This window comes from Euprymna scolopes, chromosome 35 (genome assembly GCF_053919585.1).
Source record: "Euprymna scolopes isolate OS-2025 chromosome 35, ASM5391958v1, whole genome shotgun sequence".
NCBI classification, from domain to species: domain Eukaryota; kingdom Metazoa; phylum Mollusca; class Cephalopoda; order Sepiida; family Sepiolidae; genus Euprymna; species Euprymna scolopes.
Genome location: NC_136516.1, coordinates 68,830,924 through 68,848,004, shown reverse-complemented (window position 1 = coordinate 68,848,004; position 17,081 = coordinate 68,830,924). Strand labels below are relative to the sequence as shown.

The window sequence follows — 17,081 nt, the reverse complement described above, 5'->3', positions numbered from 1 at the left end:
TTTTCTATCCATTATTCTTGTTTTTCATTTTTAAATACTGAAAAAAAAAAAAAAAAGATTTATTGACGTATTGTCTTTGTTTCAACAATGGACGAAACTAGAAAAAAAATCAATTTTCTTAAAAACACAATTTATACCACGTGTCATACAAGACAATAAAAAACACACACACAAAACTATTTGTCCTTAAATTAAACTTGAGAAAGAGATGGTATCTCGAAATATAGTTTTTAAAAATATAATAGTAAGTATTTAACGTATGTGTTATCAGCTTTTACTTCCAACATATGAGTTAATGATGCAATCTAATGTATAATTTTAATTGTTAAATTGCCGCCAATAAATATATGAACATATATGCTTTGTTTGAACCACAGCTCATAATTGTGTGGCTATACATAACTGTTCCTCCAAGTACAAAGTAAGCCACTGAAATGGCCCATTTCTCTCCCATAGGAGGAAATATTAGCAATATTGCCTAGTTGGTCGTTTCAAGTTTTTGTTGAACCGTCTCCCTAAATAATCCATTCCTACTCTATTTCCACGACTAACTATTACTATGCTGTTGTCTTGGTGATCACCGTACACTCATTAACTCTTATCGTCGAGTGGCCTTGTAAAAATAAAAAAATAAAATAAAACACAGGAAAAACTAAAAATCAACTAGAAATTCACCGGTTTTCTTCAGATTGAAGAATGTCTACAGAAAAAGATAATTTTGTTTATTCTGAAAATGTTTATTGATTCAGACGAAATCGTTCAATCGCTTGTTGGTTTTTATTTCTTCCTATGTTTTGTTTATTTGTTTGTTTCATTTTGTATTTAAGTACATTCTGTCCCCTCGACATTTCATGTATATGTTTTGCTTTCTTTTACTTCAAGTAACAAACTCAACGAACTTCCTCCCTGGTTAGCAGAGTGTTTCTTTATGGCGAAATTAGATGTCAGTCACAACTATCTCACACATCTTCCTAGTCTGTAAGTCTTATCAATTTTTTTAATTTTTATTTAATATATATATATATATATATATATATATATATATATATATATATATATATATATATATATAACGTAATATTCTACCGTTTTCTTTTAGATTTTGCTATACCATTTGTCTCTTCTTTTTTACTTACAGTTCTCTCTCTCTCCCCCTCTCTCTCCTGTCTTTTCTTTTACTAATTTTCCTTTCTTCTTTTCTTTGTTATTAATTTCTCTTTCAAATTTCTGTCAATTTTTGCAAAAAAATATTAAATAACATTTTTTTTTCACTCGATTCTGATGATAAAGAATTAGGAATCTGCTACTAAAATAGCTCAAAAGCGTCGTCCAAAATACACCAAGACCTTCCATTTAAAGAAACTGAAAGAATGGGACAACCAGCAGTGTGCCAAGTATTTTCTGGGCGAATCCACCCACTACTATATAGATAAGGAAGTCTCGATAGACTGGTTAAAAAGAGGATCACTCCACTATGATCAGGAAAGAATTATAATGGCTTCCCAAGATCAAGGCTTGATGACCAATGCTTGCAAAAAAAAATTAATGGTCTCAGCAATTACAAGTGCAGGTTCTACCACACAAAAGTAGAGAGTGTGAGCCACCTGACATCCATCTGTAAGGTTCTACTGGGGAACAGCTATTATACAATATGACACAATGTTGTGTGTAAATATCTCTACAGGACCATCTGTAAAAAGTTGAATATCGAATGCAGAAGAAAGTCCTGGGAACATGTTTACGAGAAAGAAACAGTTGTAAATAAGTCATATATGGTACACTATGCAATTCCTACAGCTATGTACCTAGAAAACGAAGCTATTAAACCTGACATAGTGATATATGCCCAGAAGAAGAAAGGATCAACCTTAGTATAAGTAAGTGTCTCCAATGATGCTGAGATGGAAAAGATAAGGAAATACCAAGCCCGTATGTAAAAAAACTGGAATCTTAGGAGGAACTCTGTCATTCCAGTAATTGCAGCATCAACCGAACTCATATAAAAGAATTTCAAAAACTACCTGGCAAATATATCCGGTGAACCAAGTGTAAGAGAGATTCAAACAATTTCACTTAAAAGGATGGTTACAATCTAAAATGATCTATTGGTTAGAATATATGAGATAGGAAGTGAATGTCTGGTGTCCGGTAGGATGCTCCATCCCCAGCTAGAACAAAATGATGAGAAAATTAAAAAAGATGAAACCGCTTGATAATAAAGACGAAATATCAATCTCACCATATAAATTAATTTCATTGTATCATTTGGTCCATCTGCATATATATATATATATATATATATATATATATAAAGCAAATGGAAAAATTATTATGGAAAAATCATTTATTTAGGAAGGATAACAAAATGGCTGACTGGGACAGCTTCTGTACATTTATATCTGATCTACCCCTACATTCCATGTTTAAAAAGGATGTGTCCTCTATAGTATCAGACCTGACTGAATGGTTAATTGTAGGCATAGACCGATTCATACCATCCAAAAAATTCCAACAAAAACCTAATAGCCAGCTATGGTTTTCCCCAGAATGGGCCGCTGCCATCGCGCACAGAAATCACTTTTTCCATAGTTACCAACGTAATAGATGTACTGAGACTAAAGCTGCTTTCAGGGCTGCCAGCAACCACTGTAAAAGAGTAATAAAAAATGAAAGAGAGCTATATACTCAGTCTGTAAAATCCAAAGTAGCTGAGCAGCGGCTTGGTTCCCACCAGTTTTGACAAATAGCAAACAGGATCCTGAACGGAAGCGTGCGTTCTATCCCAACCATCATCAATGGACCTGAGGTCATCTCGTCAGCATGAGACAAGGCCAAATTATTTGCCAAGAACTTTGCAGCTAATTCTACCCTATGCTACGATGGCCATTAACTCCCTGTATTTCCTCCTATAATAGACAACACGCTATGCAACATACAAATATCTGTGCTTGAGGTTGCCAAGCTAATCAAGAACCTTGATTCCAGTAAAGGAACTGGCCCTGACGGCATTCCAATTATAGTGTTGAAAATGTTTCAACCAGAACTTGCCCCTATACTTACAAAACTGTTTGAGCATTGCCTTAAGGAGAAGTGCTTCCCAACGCCCTGGAAAACCTCATCAGTATGCCCTGTATTTAAAAATTCAGGTGATAAGTCATCTCCCTCTCAGTACAGACCAATAAGTCTCCTGTGTGTCATGAGTAAGTTGCTGGAATCCATATTAAATAAAGAAGTAGTCAACCACCTCAGCAGAAATAACCTTCTTAGTGACACGCAATATGGTTTCTGTTCTGTAAGATCTATAAGGGGCAAACAAATTCATATGCTACATTAGTTTGGTTTAGTCTGATGTTATTGTTCTTAATTATTAAATTGAATGTTTTAAATTTATTATAATATATTATTAGTTTGATCTTTTTGTTCTGGTCAGTGGGTCTGGTGTATCTTTTAATTAGGTTTGTTATTATTTTCTCATCTGTTTTATAGTTAGTGTGTAGTTGGTTTTTATAGTATACTTTGATGGCGTTGTTTTTGTTACAGTTGAGGTTTATGTTTTATTGTGGAGTGAGTTTAAATGGAGTTGTATGTGCTTATCAACGATTTCATTGAAAAAATTATTGTTTATTAGGGTTTGTTTTTTGTTTGTTAATTCTTTGTAAAATATTTATCAGGTTGATGTTATATTGGATGAGCGGTGAATCAAATTTTTTATAAAGGTAGTTTTATATTTTTCTGGGCATTCGCTATGATAATTTAGGAGTATTGCATTATTGTTGGTAGGTTTTTTGTATGTTGAGGTTATGTATTTAGTAGAGTTGCTTGAATCTACTAATACATCGAGAAATGATATTTTGTTATTTATGTTTGGTTCATGTGTGAATTTGAGAACAGAGTGCGTTTCTAGGTTTAGTTTGAGTTTTTTAATGTCTTGTATGAATTTGGTTGCAATGAATATTTCATCGACATATCGGGCATAGATAGTGGGTTTATTTTTTTAATCTGAGAAGATTTTATTTTCGAGGCGGGTCATATAGTATTCTGCGAATGTTGGACCTACAGGTGATCCCATTTAGACGTTTATAACCAATTAAAAAAAAAAATTATAAATACACCAAGCCTCAAAGAAAAAGAAAAAGAAAACGATAGCAACAACAATCTCTCCTGATGATAATCGGACGCACCGATAGAAAGTGCTTGAGAAGAATATGGCTGAACAACTTTTGGGTGCCATTCTATACAACACGCAAATGCTCATCGAATGGAAAAGATATCCAGAAAAATTGGAAAAAAGAATAACTCTGTCGTGTTCAATCAGACGTGCTAGAATATATATATATATATATATAAAATAAAAATAGATCTTTGACTTACTTGCAGCTTCATCAAATACTTTTATATGCAAAATCCGATCCCGTATTTTGCTAATTCCTTTGGTATGGTGCCTGTTGATATCAATCCAGCCCTTTCTTTGGGTGTGGGTGTGTGGGGGGGGGTACTTACAATTATAGGTTGTAGCCAACGAAGTTGAAGCGGATGAGTCTAAGGTTGAGTATATGCAGCGTGTGAACAAAGAAAGAGCAGAGGAATTGGCTGTGAAGATGCCGGAAAGTTCTTCCAGGATGTAGCAGATGTAGCGAATGAAAGGTAATGGCAATGGCTTAGAGCTGGGTATCTGACTAAGAATAATGAAACCTTTGTTTGTGTAGCCCAAGAGCAAGCACTAGGAAACACAATTGTTCAAAAAATGGCCCAAGGAGGGAATGTTGCTGCAGAATGATGGATTTGTGGAAAATTTTCCTGAGTCAGTTGCGCACGAGCAGATTGGCTCAGAAAGAGTATCACAGAAGGAATGACCGTATGGGGCTTTGGATTTACTGGGAGATTTGTAAGAAGTTTAGGATGAAGTGTGCTAGGAAGTGGTTTGAGGGGGTACCTAATGATGTATTATTTAATTAATTAATTAAATTGACTTAAAAAATTTTCTGCTTTTTTCTCTAAATTATTAAAGTAAAAAGATTTCTGCAAAGATACAGTTAGATTATTTGCTGTTCGGAAGGGGAATAGTTTTTTGTTAATTTTATGTATTAGAATTGGTGTTTGTTATACGGAAAGCTAACAAGTAATTGCAGTTATGTTTTGTTTCTTTTTTTTATCTGAAACACTATACACATTTGAAGAAAATATAAAGTTGACTCATCATGTCGGCTGATCAGATGGGGAGGGCATGTGATGTTGGCCGTTAGCGGAAGTAGTTAGGAGTAGCAGCAGGAACGAATGTTGTTTTTATGATTCAACTCTCAATTGGACAAAAGCTGAAATCAGCAGTTAATTTCATCAATGAAAGTGCAAAAAATATTCATTTTCAAAATCTTGCACGTAATATAAAACCCAAACACATTTTCTTTTCCGGTATTTTTCTTCCAAAAATGTGGAAATGTTGATGAACTACACCAGAGACTTTCACAAACTACAAAGCACTGCATCCGCATATACACATTGCTAGTCAAACTTTCTCACACACAAATGTGTACAAACATTGTGTAAAAACAAAACAAACATGCTAATGCGCACACACGTCTTCATGTCTATACCATTTACTCACACATAGAAACGCACACGGTGCCAGTCGAAGTAAACTACTAAATTTCATTGTTACACGCTAACTTCTTTCACTGAGAACGTTCCTTGGACTCTTTGAAATCTCATCCGTTAACACTTTTATTCTGCATGTCTTTACAAGTTATCAATAAAAATTGATTTTGTCAACCTTCAGGTGAGCTTGTTTATTTACTTTCGTTGTATTTTGCAGGATTTTCACCACAGCCAAAAAGTTACAGGATTTGCGGGCGAATCATAACCTGTTGAAGGAGTTACCGTCTTCGGTCGGCAACGTCGTTCTGGAAATGTTACAATTGCAACACAATAATTTATGTAGTCTTCCACCTACATTCCTGACAAATGCAAATAAGTAAGAAATGTTTCAGCTTTTTTAAAATACAAACGAATACTTACACTGAATATGATTGAATGAATCGACACAAATTTCCTGGTCAAACTTTAATCATATGTTTATGTCTGATGTTATTCATCTCCCTCTCACGGCGAGATGTGACACAAGGTTCGGAAAGTGGGATTGAAGAGCCAGCGCCTCTGAGGAGGAGCATTCTGGCCTACAAAAAATGCCTCGGCAACCTTGTTGGGATTCCACGATAGAGGCATCGCTGATAGTTAGCAATAAACTTACCCCTGTTCAAAGAGAGAAGTAAAAGCCTGAGAGGGTGAACCTCCTAGAACTGCACAAAACCAGCCACATACTACAGTGAACAGGGAAAATGCTATTTCAAAAATGGTCTAGATCAAACATGTCAAACACGCGGCTCATCGTAGACACGCTTGCAGCACATATAAATGATCTTGTTGATAAATGTCAGTTTTGAATTCATGTATAACACATTTTTTGCTATTGTATTGAAATAGATGAAGATGGCCGAAATTTTCCTTATATTATTTTGTTGAACAACATGTATTAGTCTATTATTTGAATTTGTTCATATGTTTCGAAATTGAACAAAAAATAGCAAAAATTTTTATTTAACGTGTTCAACTTTTGCGGTCTTCATGAAAATACAAATTGACTCTTATGAGGAGACTTTGTGTTTGACATACTTGGTAAAGACTCTGTTGATTTTGCTGCCGAGGGAAAAAAGTCAGATATCGGTACACATTTTCTTATAAACGCTAACATCAGAACGGGTCTCATAATGGTACAAAATTGGTTAGATATTCTCTGATCATGCAATGTGCTTTATACTAGTGTACATATATTCCGTCAAAAATTATGGAAAAAATATGCTTTTCCCGCGTTTGCATTAATATTCATTTTAAAGTCATTAAATTACATAATAAATTATATTAGTATTTTTAATTATATTTCTTTTTACTAACGAGTCACCACTTATCAAGGACCCAAAAGCAACTTGAGGATAAGAGTTGATGAGTTTTTCAGTTGAACGATGAGACAAAACCTTGTTGATTGGTAACGATGGTTAGAATTGAGCATAAGGAAAAAATGCCCACCAATAATTTTTATTTAGGCAGATTTCTTGAATTCATTTTAGGAGACAAGGTTTTCTGACTTGTTTTCTTGCTATCATTATTTATTTACTTTTATTATTTATTTACTTTTATAATTTATTTACTTTTATTATTTACTTTTATTATTTACTTTTATTATTTATTTACTTTTATTATTTATTTACTTTTATTATTTATTTACTTTTATTATTTACTTTTATTATTTATTTACTTTTATTATTTATTTACTTTTATTATTTACTTTTATTATTTACTTTTATTATTTACTTTTATTATTTACTTTTATTATTTATTTACTTTTATTATTTATTTACTTTTATTATTTATTTACTTTTATTGTTTATTTACTTTTATTATTTACTTTTATTATTTACTTTTATTATTTATTTACTTTTATTATTTATTTACTTTTATTATTTACTTTTATTATTTACTTTTATTATTTATTTACTTTTATTATTTATTTACTTTTATTATTTATTTACTTTTATTATTTATTTACTTTTATTGTTTATTTACTTTTATTATTTACTTTTATTATTTACTTTTATTATTTATTTACTTTTATTATTTATTTACTTTTATTATTTATTTACTTTCATTATTTATTTACTTTTATAATTTATTTACTTTTATTATTTACTTTTATTATTTACTTTTATTATTTACTTTTATTATTTATTTACTTTTATTATTTATTTACTTTTATTATTTATTTACTTTTATTGTTTATTTACTTTTATTATTTACTTTTATTATTTACTTTTATTATTTATTTACTTTTATTATTTATTTACTTTTATTATTTACTTTTATTATTTACTTTTATTATTTATTTACTTTTATTATTTATTTACTTTTATTATTTATTTACTTTTATTATTTATTTACTTTTATTGTTTATTTACTTTTATTATTTACTTTTATTATTTACTTTTATTATTTATTTACTTTTATTATTTATTTACTTTTATTATTTACTTTTATTATTTACTTTTATTATTTATTTACTTTTATTATTTATTTACTTTTATTATTTATTTACTTTTATTATTTATTTACTTTTATTATTTATTTACTTTTATTATTTACTTTTATTATTTACTTTTATTATTTATTTACTTTTATTATTTATTTACTTTCATTATTTATTTACTTTCATTATTTATTTACTTTCATTATTTATTTACTTTTATTATTTATTTACTTTTATTATTTACTTTTATTATTTATTTACTTTTATTATTTATTTACTTTTATTATTTATTTACTTTTATTATTTACTTTTATTATTTACTTTTATTATTTATTTACTTTTATTATTTATTTACTTTTATTATTTATTTACTTTTATTATTTATTTACTTTTATTATTTACTTTTATTATTTACTTTTATTATTTACTTTCATTATTTATTTACTTTTATTATTTATTTACTTTTATTATTTACTTTTATTATTTACTTTTATTATTTATTTACTTTTATTATTTATTTACTTTTATTATTTACTTTTATTATTTATTTACTTTTATTATTTATTTACTTTTATTATTTACTTTTATTATTTATTTACTTTTATTATTTATTTACTTTCATTATTTACTTTTATTATTTATTTACTTTTATTATTTATTTACTTTTATTATTTATTTACTTTCATTATTTATTAAATTTTATTATTTACTTTTATTATTTATTTTTATTATTTATTTACTTTTATTATTTATTTTTATTATTTATTTACTTTCATTATTTATTTACTTTTATTATTTATTTACTTTTATTATTTATTTACTTTTATTATTTACTTTTATTATTTATTTACTTTTATTATTTACTTTCATTATTTATTTACTTTTATTATTTATTTACTTTTATTATTTATTTACTTTTATTATTTATTTACTTTTATTATTTATTTACTTTTATTATTTACTTTTATTATTTATTTACTTTCATTATTTATTTACTTTCATTATTTATTTACTTTTATTATTTACTTTTATTATTTATTTACTTTCATTATTTATTTACTTTCATTATTTATTTACTTTTATTATTTACTTTCATTATTTATTTACTTTTATTATTTATTTACTTTTATTATTTATTTACTTTTATTATTTACTTTTATTATTTATTTACTTTTATTATTTATTTACTTTTATTATTTACTTTTATTATTTATTTACTTTTATTATTTATTTACTTTCATTATTTACTTTTATTATTTATTTACTTTTATTATTTATTTACTTTTATTATTTATTTACTTTCATTATTTATTAAATTTTATTATTTACTTTTATTATTTATTTTTATTATTTATTTACTTTCATTATTTATTTACCTTCATTCTTTACTTTTATTATTTATTTACTTTTATTATTTACTTTTATTATTTATTTACTTTTATTATTTATTTACTTTTATTATTTATTTTTATTATTTATTTACTTTCATTATTTATTTACTTTTATTATTTATTTACTTTTATTATTTATTTTTATTATTTATTTACTTTCATTATTTATTTACTTTCATTCTTTACTTTTATTATTTATTTACTTTCATTTCCTTCCGTACTGTTCACTCCTCATAACATTGTAATTTGCATTTGGACGAAATAAAAAAAAATATGAGGCATTACTTTTGGAACATCTCTCATATAATATATATAAGCTCGCCAGAGAAAATGATCGAAAAACGTATACTTTGACTATATTCAGACTAATATTCATGTAGAATCAGATAATTATGTCAATACAGGGTGGACCGATAAAATTCTCACCTTAAAGAAAAGAACACTACAGTTTTATCTTAAAACTTTTTTGGAAATGGTTTCGTCCAGGGATAGAAAGAGGGCATGTTTTTTTATTCGCTTACTTTTGTGTGACTGGACGGATTTATACTTATTTATATACAAATAAATACATGTTGGTCTTTATTATAGAGTGGGGTATAATGCTTACAAGTTTGACCCAACAATTTAATTTATTTACAGATTTTTTATCAATTTTTATAAAAAAATTTTAAAAGATGTTGGAACTTATCAAAACCAGTTTTTTATTAAAAATAATTTTAAGTGATAATTTTAAGTATTAATTTATCATTAAATTTTGATCAGTAATTTATCGATATCATTTAATTTTGAACTGCTGCTGAAGAAGAAGAAGAAGAAGAAGAAGAAGAAGAAGAAGAAGAAGAAGAAGAAGAAGAAGAAGGAGGAGGAGGAGGAGGAGGAACGAATCGGACTTTTGGAAAAGTTCTCATTGGTCATAGTCATTAGTTCTACATACAAGATAGCAAATTTTCACTTTTTACAACCAGAGCAGCAAGGACGACAGAGTGTCATATGAGGTCAGGAAAGGTTTCGTTCAGAATATGAAAGGCAATGGTGGAGAAGCAACAATGTTATCCTAATGTTATCATTATTTTCATGGCAAGTGCTCGGCTGAGCTCTAATCTATGGTCCCCCCCCCCTCGCCAAACTTTCACAAGAAACACACGTCTAGCAGAAAACACTATCAATAATATCCTCCACTCTTTACCTGTGCCTAAACCTAAACGTAGATTCGATGAGCAAAGCTTCTTTCGTAGAACTGCATGCATATGGAATTGTCTTCTATTTTCCTGCTTTCCAGCTGACTACAATATGGTTGTCTTCAAGTCTAACGTCAACAAGTTTTTGATGAGCCGTTCCATATAAGTTAACAAATTTACCGAATTTCCATCACTAACAATTACTATATTGTCCAATTTCTACTGTATACTCTTTAACCCTTATCCTTGAGTGGCCTCTTGGCCTTGACAAGTGGTGATGACCATATAAAAAAAACAAAAAAAACATCGAGTTTGCAGTTCTGTGTCTGACATGTTCTTGCTTACCACAGTAAAACAATATTACGTCATCAAATCAAATATCGTCACAACAACTACCCAGGCAGACGACCATCATTTATTCATATACGTCATCCTCACCGCTCTCTCTATTCCCCTTTATCGTGGCAGTTTTAGTATTAAATCGATTCCTTAACTTTTTGTTCACCGATATCAATCCACATATTCTTTGTATTTTCAGATTAAGGTGCTTAAATCTGACCAAGAATTTCCTGCGGTTTCTGCCACAACCGAATCCAAATGAATCTCTCAATAAATTGCAGGAACTTTACTTGACAGGCAATAAGCTGCAAGATAATGTCTTCCAAGTAATCAGTTGCTTCCCACGCCTGAAGAAGCTCCACTTGGCTGAAAATATTATTGAAGAAATACCAGAAAGGTAAGCCAATAAATTTGGTGCCACATAAACCTTTAAGGACGGTCGTCCACCCATTTACTGTCTTTCCCCCAATAACACGCGGAAACGATTTTGTTCAGTAGCAAATGTGATGCTATATTATTAGGATGAATGAAGTAGATTGTACATTTTACAGTGATAATTATAATTATGTTATTAAATCTTTAACAAAAAATTAAGATAAGAAAAGCCCAATAGTATTAAGAGGAACAAACAAATATACAAAATGAAAGATAAGGAATAAAAGTTATATATAATTTTATTATATCATAAAGACAATGAGGAAAAATAAAAGGGAAAATTAAGAAAAAATCTCTCCAGAAGTCCAAAGATCGAGTAATGAAACATAAAAAACATATATATTTATATATATATATATATATAGGAACATGGTATCATAAAATCCTAGACACCTCAAAAGCATGTGGACCCGATCTCATCCTGGGTGTATTATTAAAAAAATGCTCTGTGGTACCAGTCTTCAAGAATTCTGGTGAAAGAACTGACTCACTAAATTATCGCCCCATCAGCCTCCTCCCACTTTTCGCCAAAATATTTTAGTCCTTAGTTAATCAAGCCCTAGTCCAACACCTAACATCTGCTAAACTCCTGACCGACAAACAATATGGATTTAGTCAAGCCCGTTCAACAGCAGATATCTTAACTGTAATCTCTGAATGTATATACCGTTCACTGGATAAAACAGAGGAGGGTAGAGTGGTAGCCCTCGATATATATACATATATATATATATATATATATATATCTTCCGTACATTTATATCTGATCTACCTCTGCATTCCATGTTTAAAAAGGATGTGTCATCTATAGTATCAGACCTGACCGAATGGTTAATTGTAGGCATAGACCGATTCATACCATCCAAAATATTCCAACAAAAATCTAACAGCCAGCCATGGTTCTCCCCAGAATGTGCTACTGCCATCGCGCACAGAAATCACTTTTTCCATAGCTACCAACATAATAGATGTACTGAGACTAAAGCTGCTTTCAGGACTGTAAAAGAGTAATAAAAAATGAAAGAGAGCTATATGCTCAGTCCGTAAAATCCAAGGTAGCTGAGCAGTGGCTTGGTTCCCACCAGTTTTGGCAAATAGCAAACAGGATCCTGAACGGAAGCGTGCATTCTATCCCAACCATCATCAATGGACCTGAGGTCATCTCGTCAGCATGAGACAAGGCCAAACTATTTGCCAAGAACTTTGCAGCTAATTCTACCCTATGCAACGATGGCCATTAACTCCCTGTATTTCCTCCTATAATAGGCAACACGCTATGCAACATACAAATATCTGTGCATGATGTCGCCAAGCTAATCAAGAACCTTGATTCCAGTAAAGCAACTGACCCTGACGGCATCCCAATTATAGTGTTGAAAAAGCTTCAACCAGAACTTGCTCCTATACTTACAAAACTGTTTAAGCATTGCCTTAAGGAGAAGTACTTCCCAACAACCTGGAAAACCTCATCAGTATGCCCTGTATTTAAGAATTCAGGTGATAGGTCATCTCCCTCTCAGTACAGACCAATAAGTCTCCTGTGTGTCATGAGTAAGTTGCTGGAATCCATATTAAATAAAGAAGTAGTCAACCACCTCAGCAGAAATAACCTTCTTAGTGACATGCAATATGGTTTCTGTTCTGCTAGATCTACAGCAGATGTGCTAACGGTTATATCTTATAGGATTAGTGAATCTCTCGACAAAGGCTTCCTTTCTAGGGCAATTGCTCTTGACATATCAAAGGCCTTTCATAAGGTATCGTATAAAGGCCTACTTCACAAGATTTCCAGCTACGGTATAACTGGAAATGTTATCTCAATTATTAAATCATTTCTCTCTGATAGGCTTATAAGAGTAGTGGTTGGTGGGCAGAAATCAGAGGCCCACAGTATTAATGCTGGAGTTCCTCAGGAGTCCATCCTGGGCCCAACTCTCTTCCTGATCTACATCAATGATCTCCCAAAACACATACTTAACTCATTCGTCGACGTCTATGCTGATGACACGACCATCTATGGTAACACTTCAAAGGCCATAAATTACAAAGTTCTCTCTGATTCTCTCTCCTCTGATCTGTAGCGTGTGATACAGTGGGAAGAGGTGGATGGTTACTTTTTAAACCAAGCTCCTATCTTTACTTCATTAACGCTCTGATCCCCATCTGGCATCCATGTTTTGAAAAGCTTCTGGGATTGACCTTTACTCCTGATCTGAAATGGAACACGTACATCAAATTCATTGCCAAGGTCGCTAGAAAAATGATAGGATCCTTCTACCACTCCAGAAGCTGATGCAATTCTCTCTATATATAAAAGCCAAGTACGTCCAAAGATGGAGTACTGCTGCTACATCTGGGCAGGAGCTGCTAAAAACAGCCTATCCTGCCTTGACAGAATACAAAATAGACTTTGTGAATTAGTGGGGGATGCCCTTTTCTCTTCCCTGCACCTTCTATTTCACAGAAGAGACGTTGCGAGCCTGTCTTTGTTTTATCGTTATTTCCATGGCAGGTCTGAGCTCCAATCTCTGGTCCCCCCTCGCCAATCTTTTACGAAAAACACCCGTCTAGCTGAAACCACTGTCAATAATTTTCCCCACTCTTTATCTGTGCCTAAATCAAAACATAGATTCCATGAACAAAGCTTCTTTCTTAGAACTGCACGCCTGTAGAACTCTCTGCCGTTTGCCTGTTTCCCACCTAACTACAACTTGGATGTCTTCAAGTCCAACATAAACAAGTTCCTGATAAACCGCCCCCTTAAGTAAGACACTTTATCAAATCTCCATTACTAACGATTACTACAATATTATCCCATTGATTACTCTACTAGGTTTCCTTGGGGTCTTTATAAGTGGTGACTACCATGTAAAACAAAATAATATATCTAAGGCTTTTAACAGGGTATGGCATGATGGTCTTCTAAGGAAAATTAGATCATGTGGTATCACTGGAAGAATACATAATGTAATAAAATCCTTCTTAAGTAAGAGAAAAATCAAAGTTGTCCTCGACAGTCGTACATCTAAACAATATGATATAAATGTGGGTGTACTTCAGGGATCTATCCTTGGACCTTTATTATTCCTGATATTCATAAATGACCTCCCTGATAAATTTTTTTTGAAGACGGGTATATTTGCCGATGACACCACTCTCTATAACAGGCATGAGGGGAAAACATATCTAAGGAAATGGCAGAAACACTAGAGGATGCCCTCCAATCTGTAGTGGAATGGGGAAAAAAATGGATGGTCATATTCAATGCTGCCAAGATTAAACTTGTTTCCTTCAATAACTACAAGAAACCTTCTCTACCACCAATAGCCATGGCCAAGAACACATTACCTGAAAGTACTTCCTTTAAACTCCTTGGCCTAACGTTTACAGGGAACATGAACTGGAATAGATACATTGAGAGCATTACCAAGGCTGCTGCAAAGAAGGTGGGCTCTCTCTACCGTACTAAAAAATTACTTACACCTGAAAGTATCCTGTACCTCTATAAGGCCACCATTCGCCTATGTATGGAGTACTGTTGTCACATTTGGGCTGGTGCATCTGCTGCTTGTCTCTCACTCCTGGACAGGGTTCAAAAAAGAGTCGCCAACCTGATAGGTCCTGAACCGTCATCTGGGCTTTAGCCTCTGTTCCGTTGACGAAATGTTGCATCCCTCTGCCTATTCTACAAATACTTTAATGGTGAATGCTCTGACAAACTGCAAGCACTTGTACCTCCTCGACATGACTACCCCCGACAAACCCAACAAGCATCTAATCCCACCCCTTTACAGTAGAGATCCCTAGGTGTAAGAAAGTCTTTTACTCCAATAGTTTCTTCCCCAAAAACTGCAAGTCTTTGGAACTCCCTTCCGGGATTCTGCTTTCCCTACTGTACTGATATGCAGAAGTTCAAGTGTAATGTGAACAAATATCTTGCTACTCATCTCCCTTCATAATGCCCCTGCCACATATGCCCCTGATAGTAGCCCCCTATTCTAAAGTGGCACTGTGCCTTGTTTGGGGTGGAAATTGATTAAAAAATATATATATATATATATATATATATATATATATATATATATATATATATATATATATAAAGTAAACAAGAAAGGAAAATGGAGGTATAAAAAGAATATATTAATTTATATAGATTTATTCATTTCTCCAACAGGGTGCACATTTATTTAGGGATGCTAGGTAAGTGGGGACTTTATGCCATGGCATTTCGAAGCCTAATGCTTCTCATCAGAAGAGTGGAGAAGGTGCTAGGTAACATTAGGTAACATAATAGGGATGTGACATCTATTTATATATATATATATATATATATATATATATATATATATATAAGTGCAATTCAATAACGCATATCTGCTTCTGATGCACATTTCTGACACAGTCTCACTCTCAATATCTTCAACAGAGAGATGAAACTTTCAGATCAAGAATGCATAAGTTCATTCATCACAACACTGTAATTTGCAGTTTCCTCATTCATTTCGATGAAATAAAAAAATAGGAGAAATTACTTTTGGAATATCTCTCATATAATATATATATATATATATATATATATATATATATATAAGCTCACCAGAGAAAATGACAAAAACTTATACTTTAACTATATTCAGACTAATATTCATATAGAATCTGTCCTGCCTTGATAGAGTTCAAAATAGACTTCGTAGCCTCGTAGGAGATGTCCTTTTCTCTTCCCTGCAACCTCTATCTCACAGAAGAGATGTTGCGAGTTTGTCTCTGCTGTATCGTTATTTTCATGGAAAATGTTCGACTGAGCTTCAATCTATGGTCCCCCCTCGCCAAACTTTCACAAGAAACACTCATCTAGCTGAAAACACTATCAATAATTCCCCCAACTCGTTATCTGTGCCTAAACCTAAACTTAGATTCCATGAACAAGGCTTCTTTCTTAGAACTGCACGCCTGTGGAATTGTCTTTCGTTTTCCTGCCTTCCAGCTGACTACAATATGGTTGTCTTCAAGTCTAACATAAACAAGTTCTTGATGAACCGTCCCACTTGTTAACAAATTTACCGAATCTCCATTATTAACGATTACTATATTGTCCAATTTCTACTGTACGCTCTTTAACCCTTATCCTCGAGTGGCCTCTTCGCCTTGATAAGTGGTGATGCCTATGTACAAAAAAAAAAGAATCAGATAATTATGTCAATACAGAGTGAAACGATAAAATTGTCACCTTAAAGAAAACAACACTACAGCTTTATTTTAAAACTTTTATTGAAAAAATCAATTCAGGTAACTTGATTATGTAGTAAAACTGATATCTATTCAATGTAGCCGCCTTCAACCTCAGTCACTGCCTTGATACAGGTCCAGAACTTGGAGCATGCCTTTTCCACAAGCGCTGGTGCGAACTCAGTGATTACTCGGCAGATGGCGGTGATCAGGCTGGCTTTGATGTTGTAGGAGGTAATGTTGGTGATATTCTCGACATATGACCAAATGAAGTAGCCCACCGATTTCAGGTCAGAGGAGGAGGGGGAGGCAGTGAGAGAAGGGTACATAGTCGTAGTACTCTTCCTGAAGCCAAGCCTGAGTCTTTTTGGACTCGTGGGCTCGCACCAAATCCTGCTGCCACACCCAAGACATCACCACACTCTTCAGCACATCCAG

At 31.8% G+C, this 17,081-nt stretch overlaps 1 protein-coding gene across 1 annotated transcript in view; it reads left to right on the top strand.

The window, feature by feature from the left end:
* LOC145259904 (PH domain leucine-rich repeat-containing protein phosphatase 2-like) overlaps positions 1-17,081 on the top strand; it is a 210,188-nt gene that overhangs the window by 162,190 nt on the left and 30,917 nt on the right. The window contains exons 9-11 of the mRNA XM_080117835.1: positions 883-978; positions 5,810-5,968; positions 11,179-11,376. Coding sequence (XP_079973961.1) covers positions 883-978; positions 5,810-5,968; positions 11,179-11,376 — 453 coding nt within the window. The remainder of the gene's footprint in view (positions 1-882; positions 979-5,809; positions 5,969-11,178; positions 11,377-17,081) is intronic.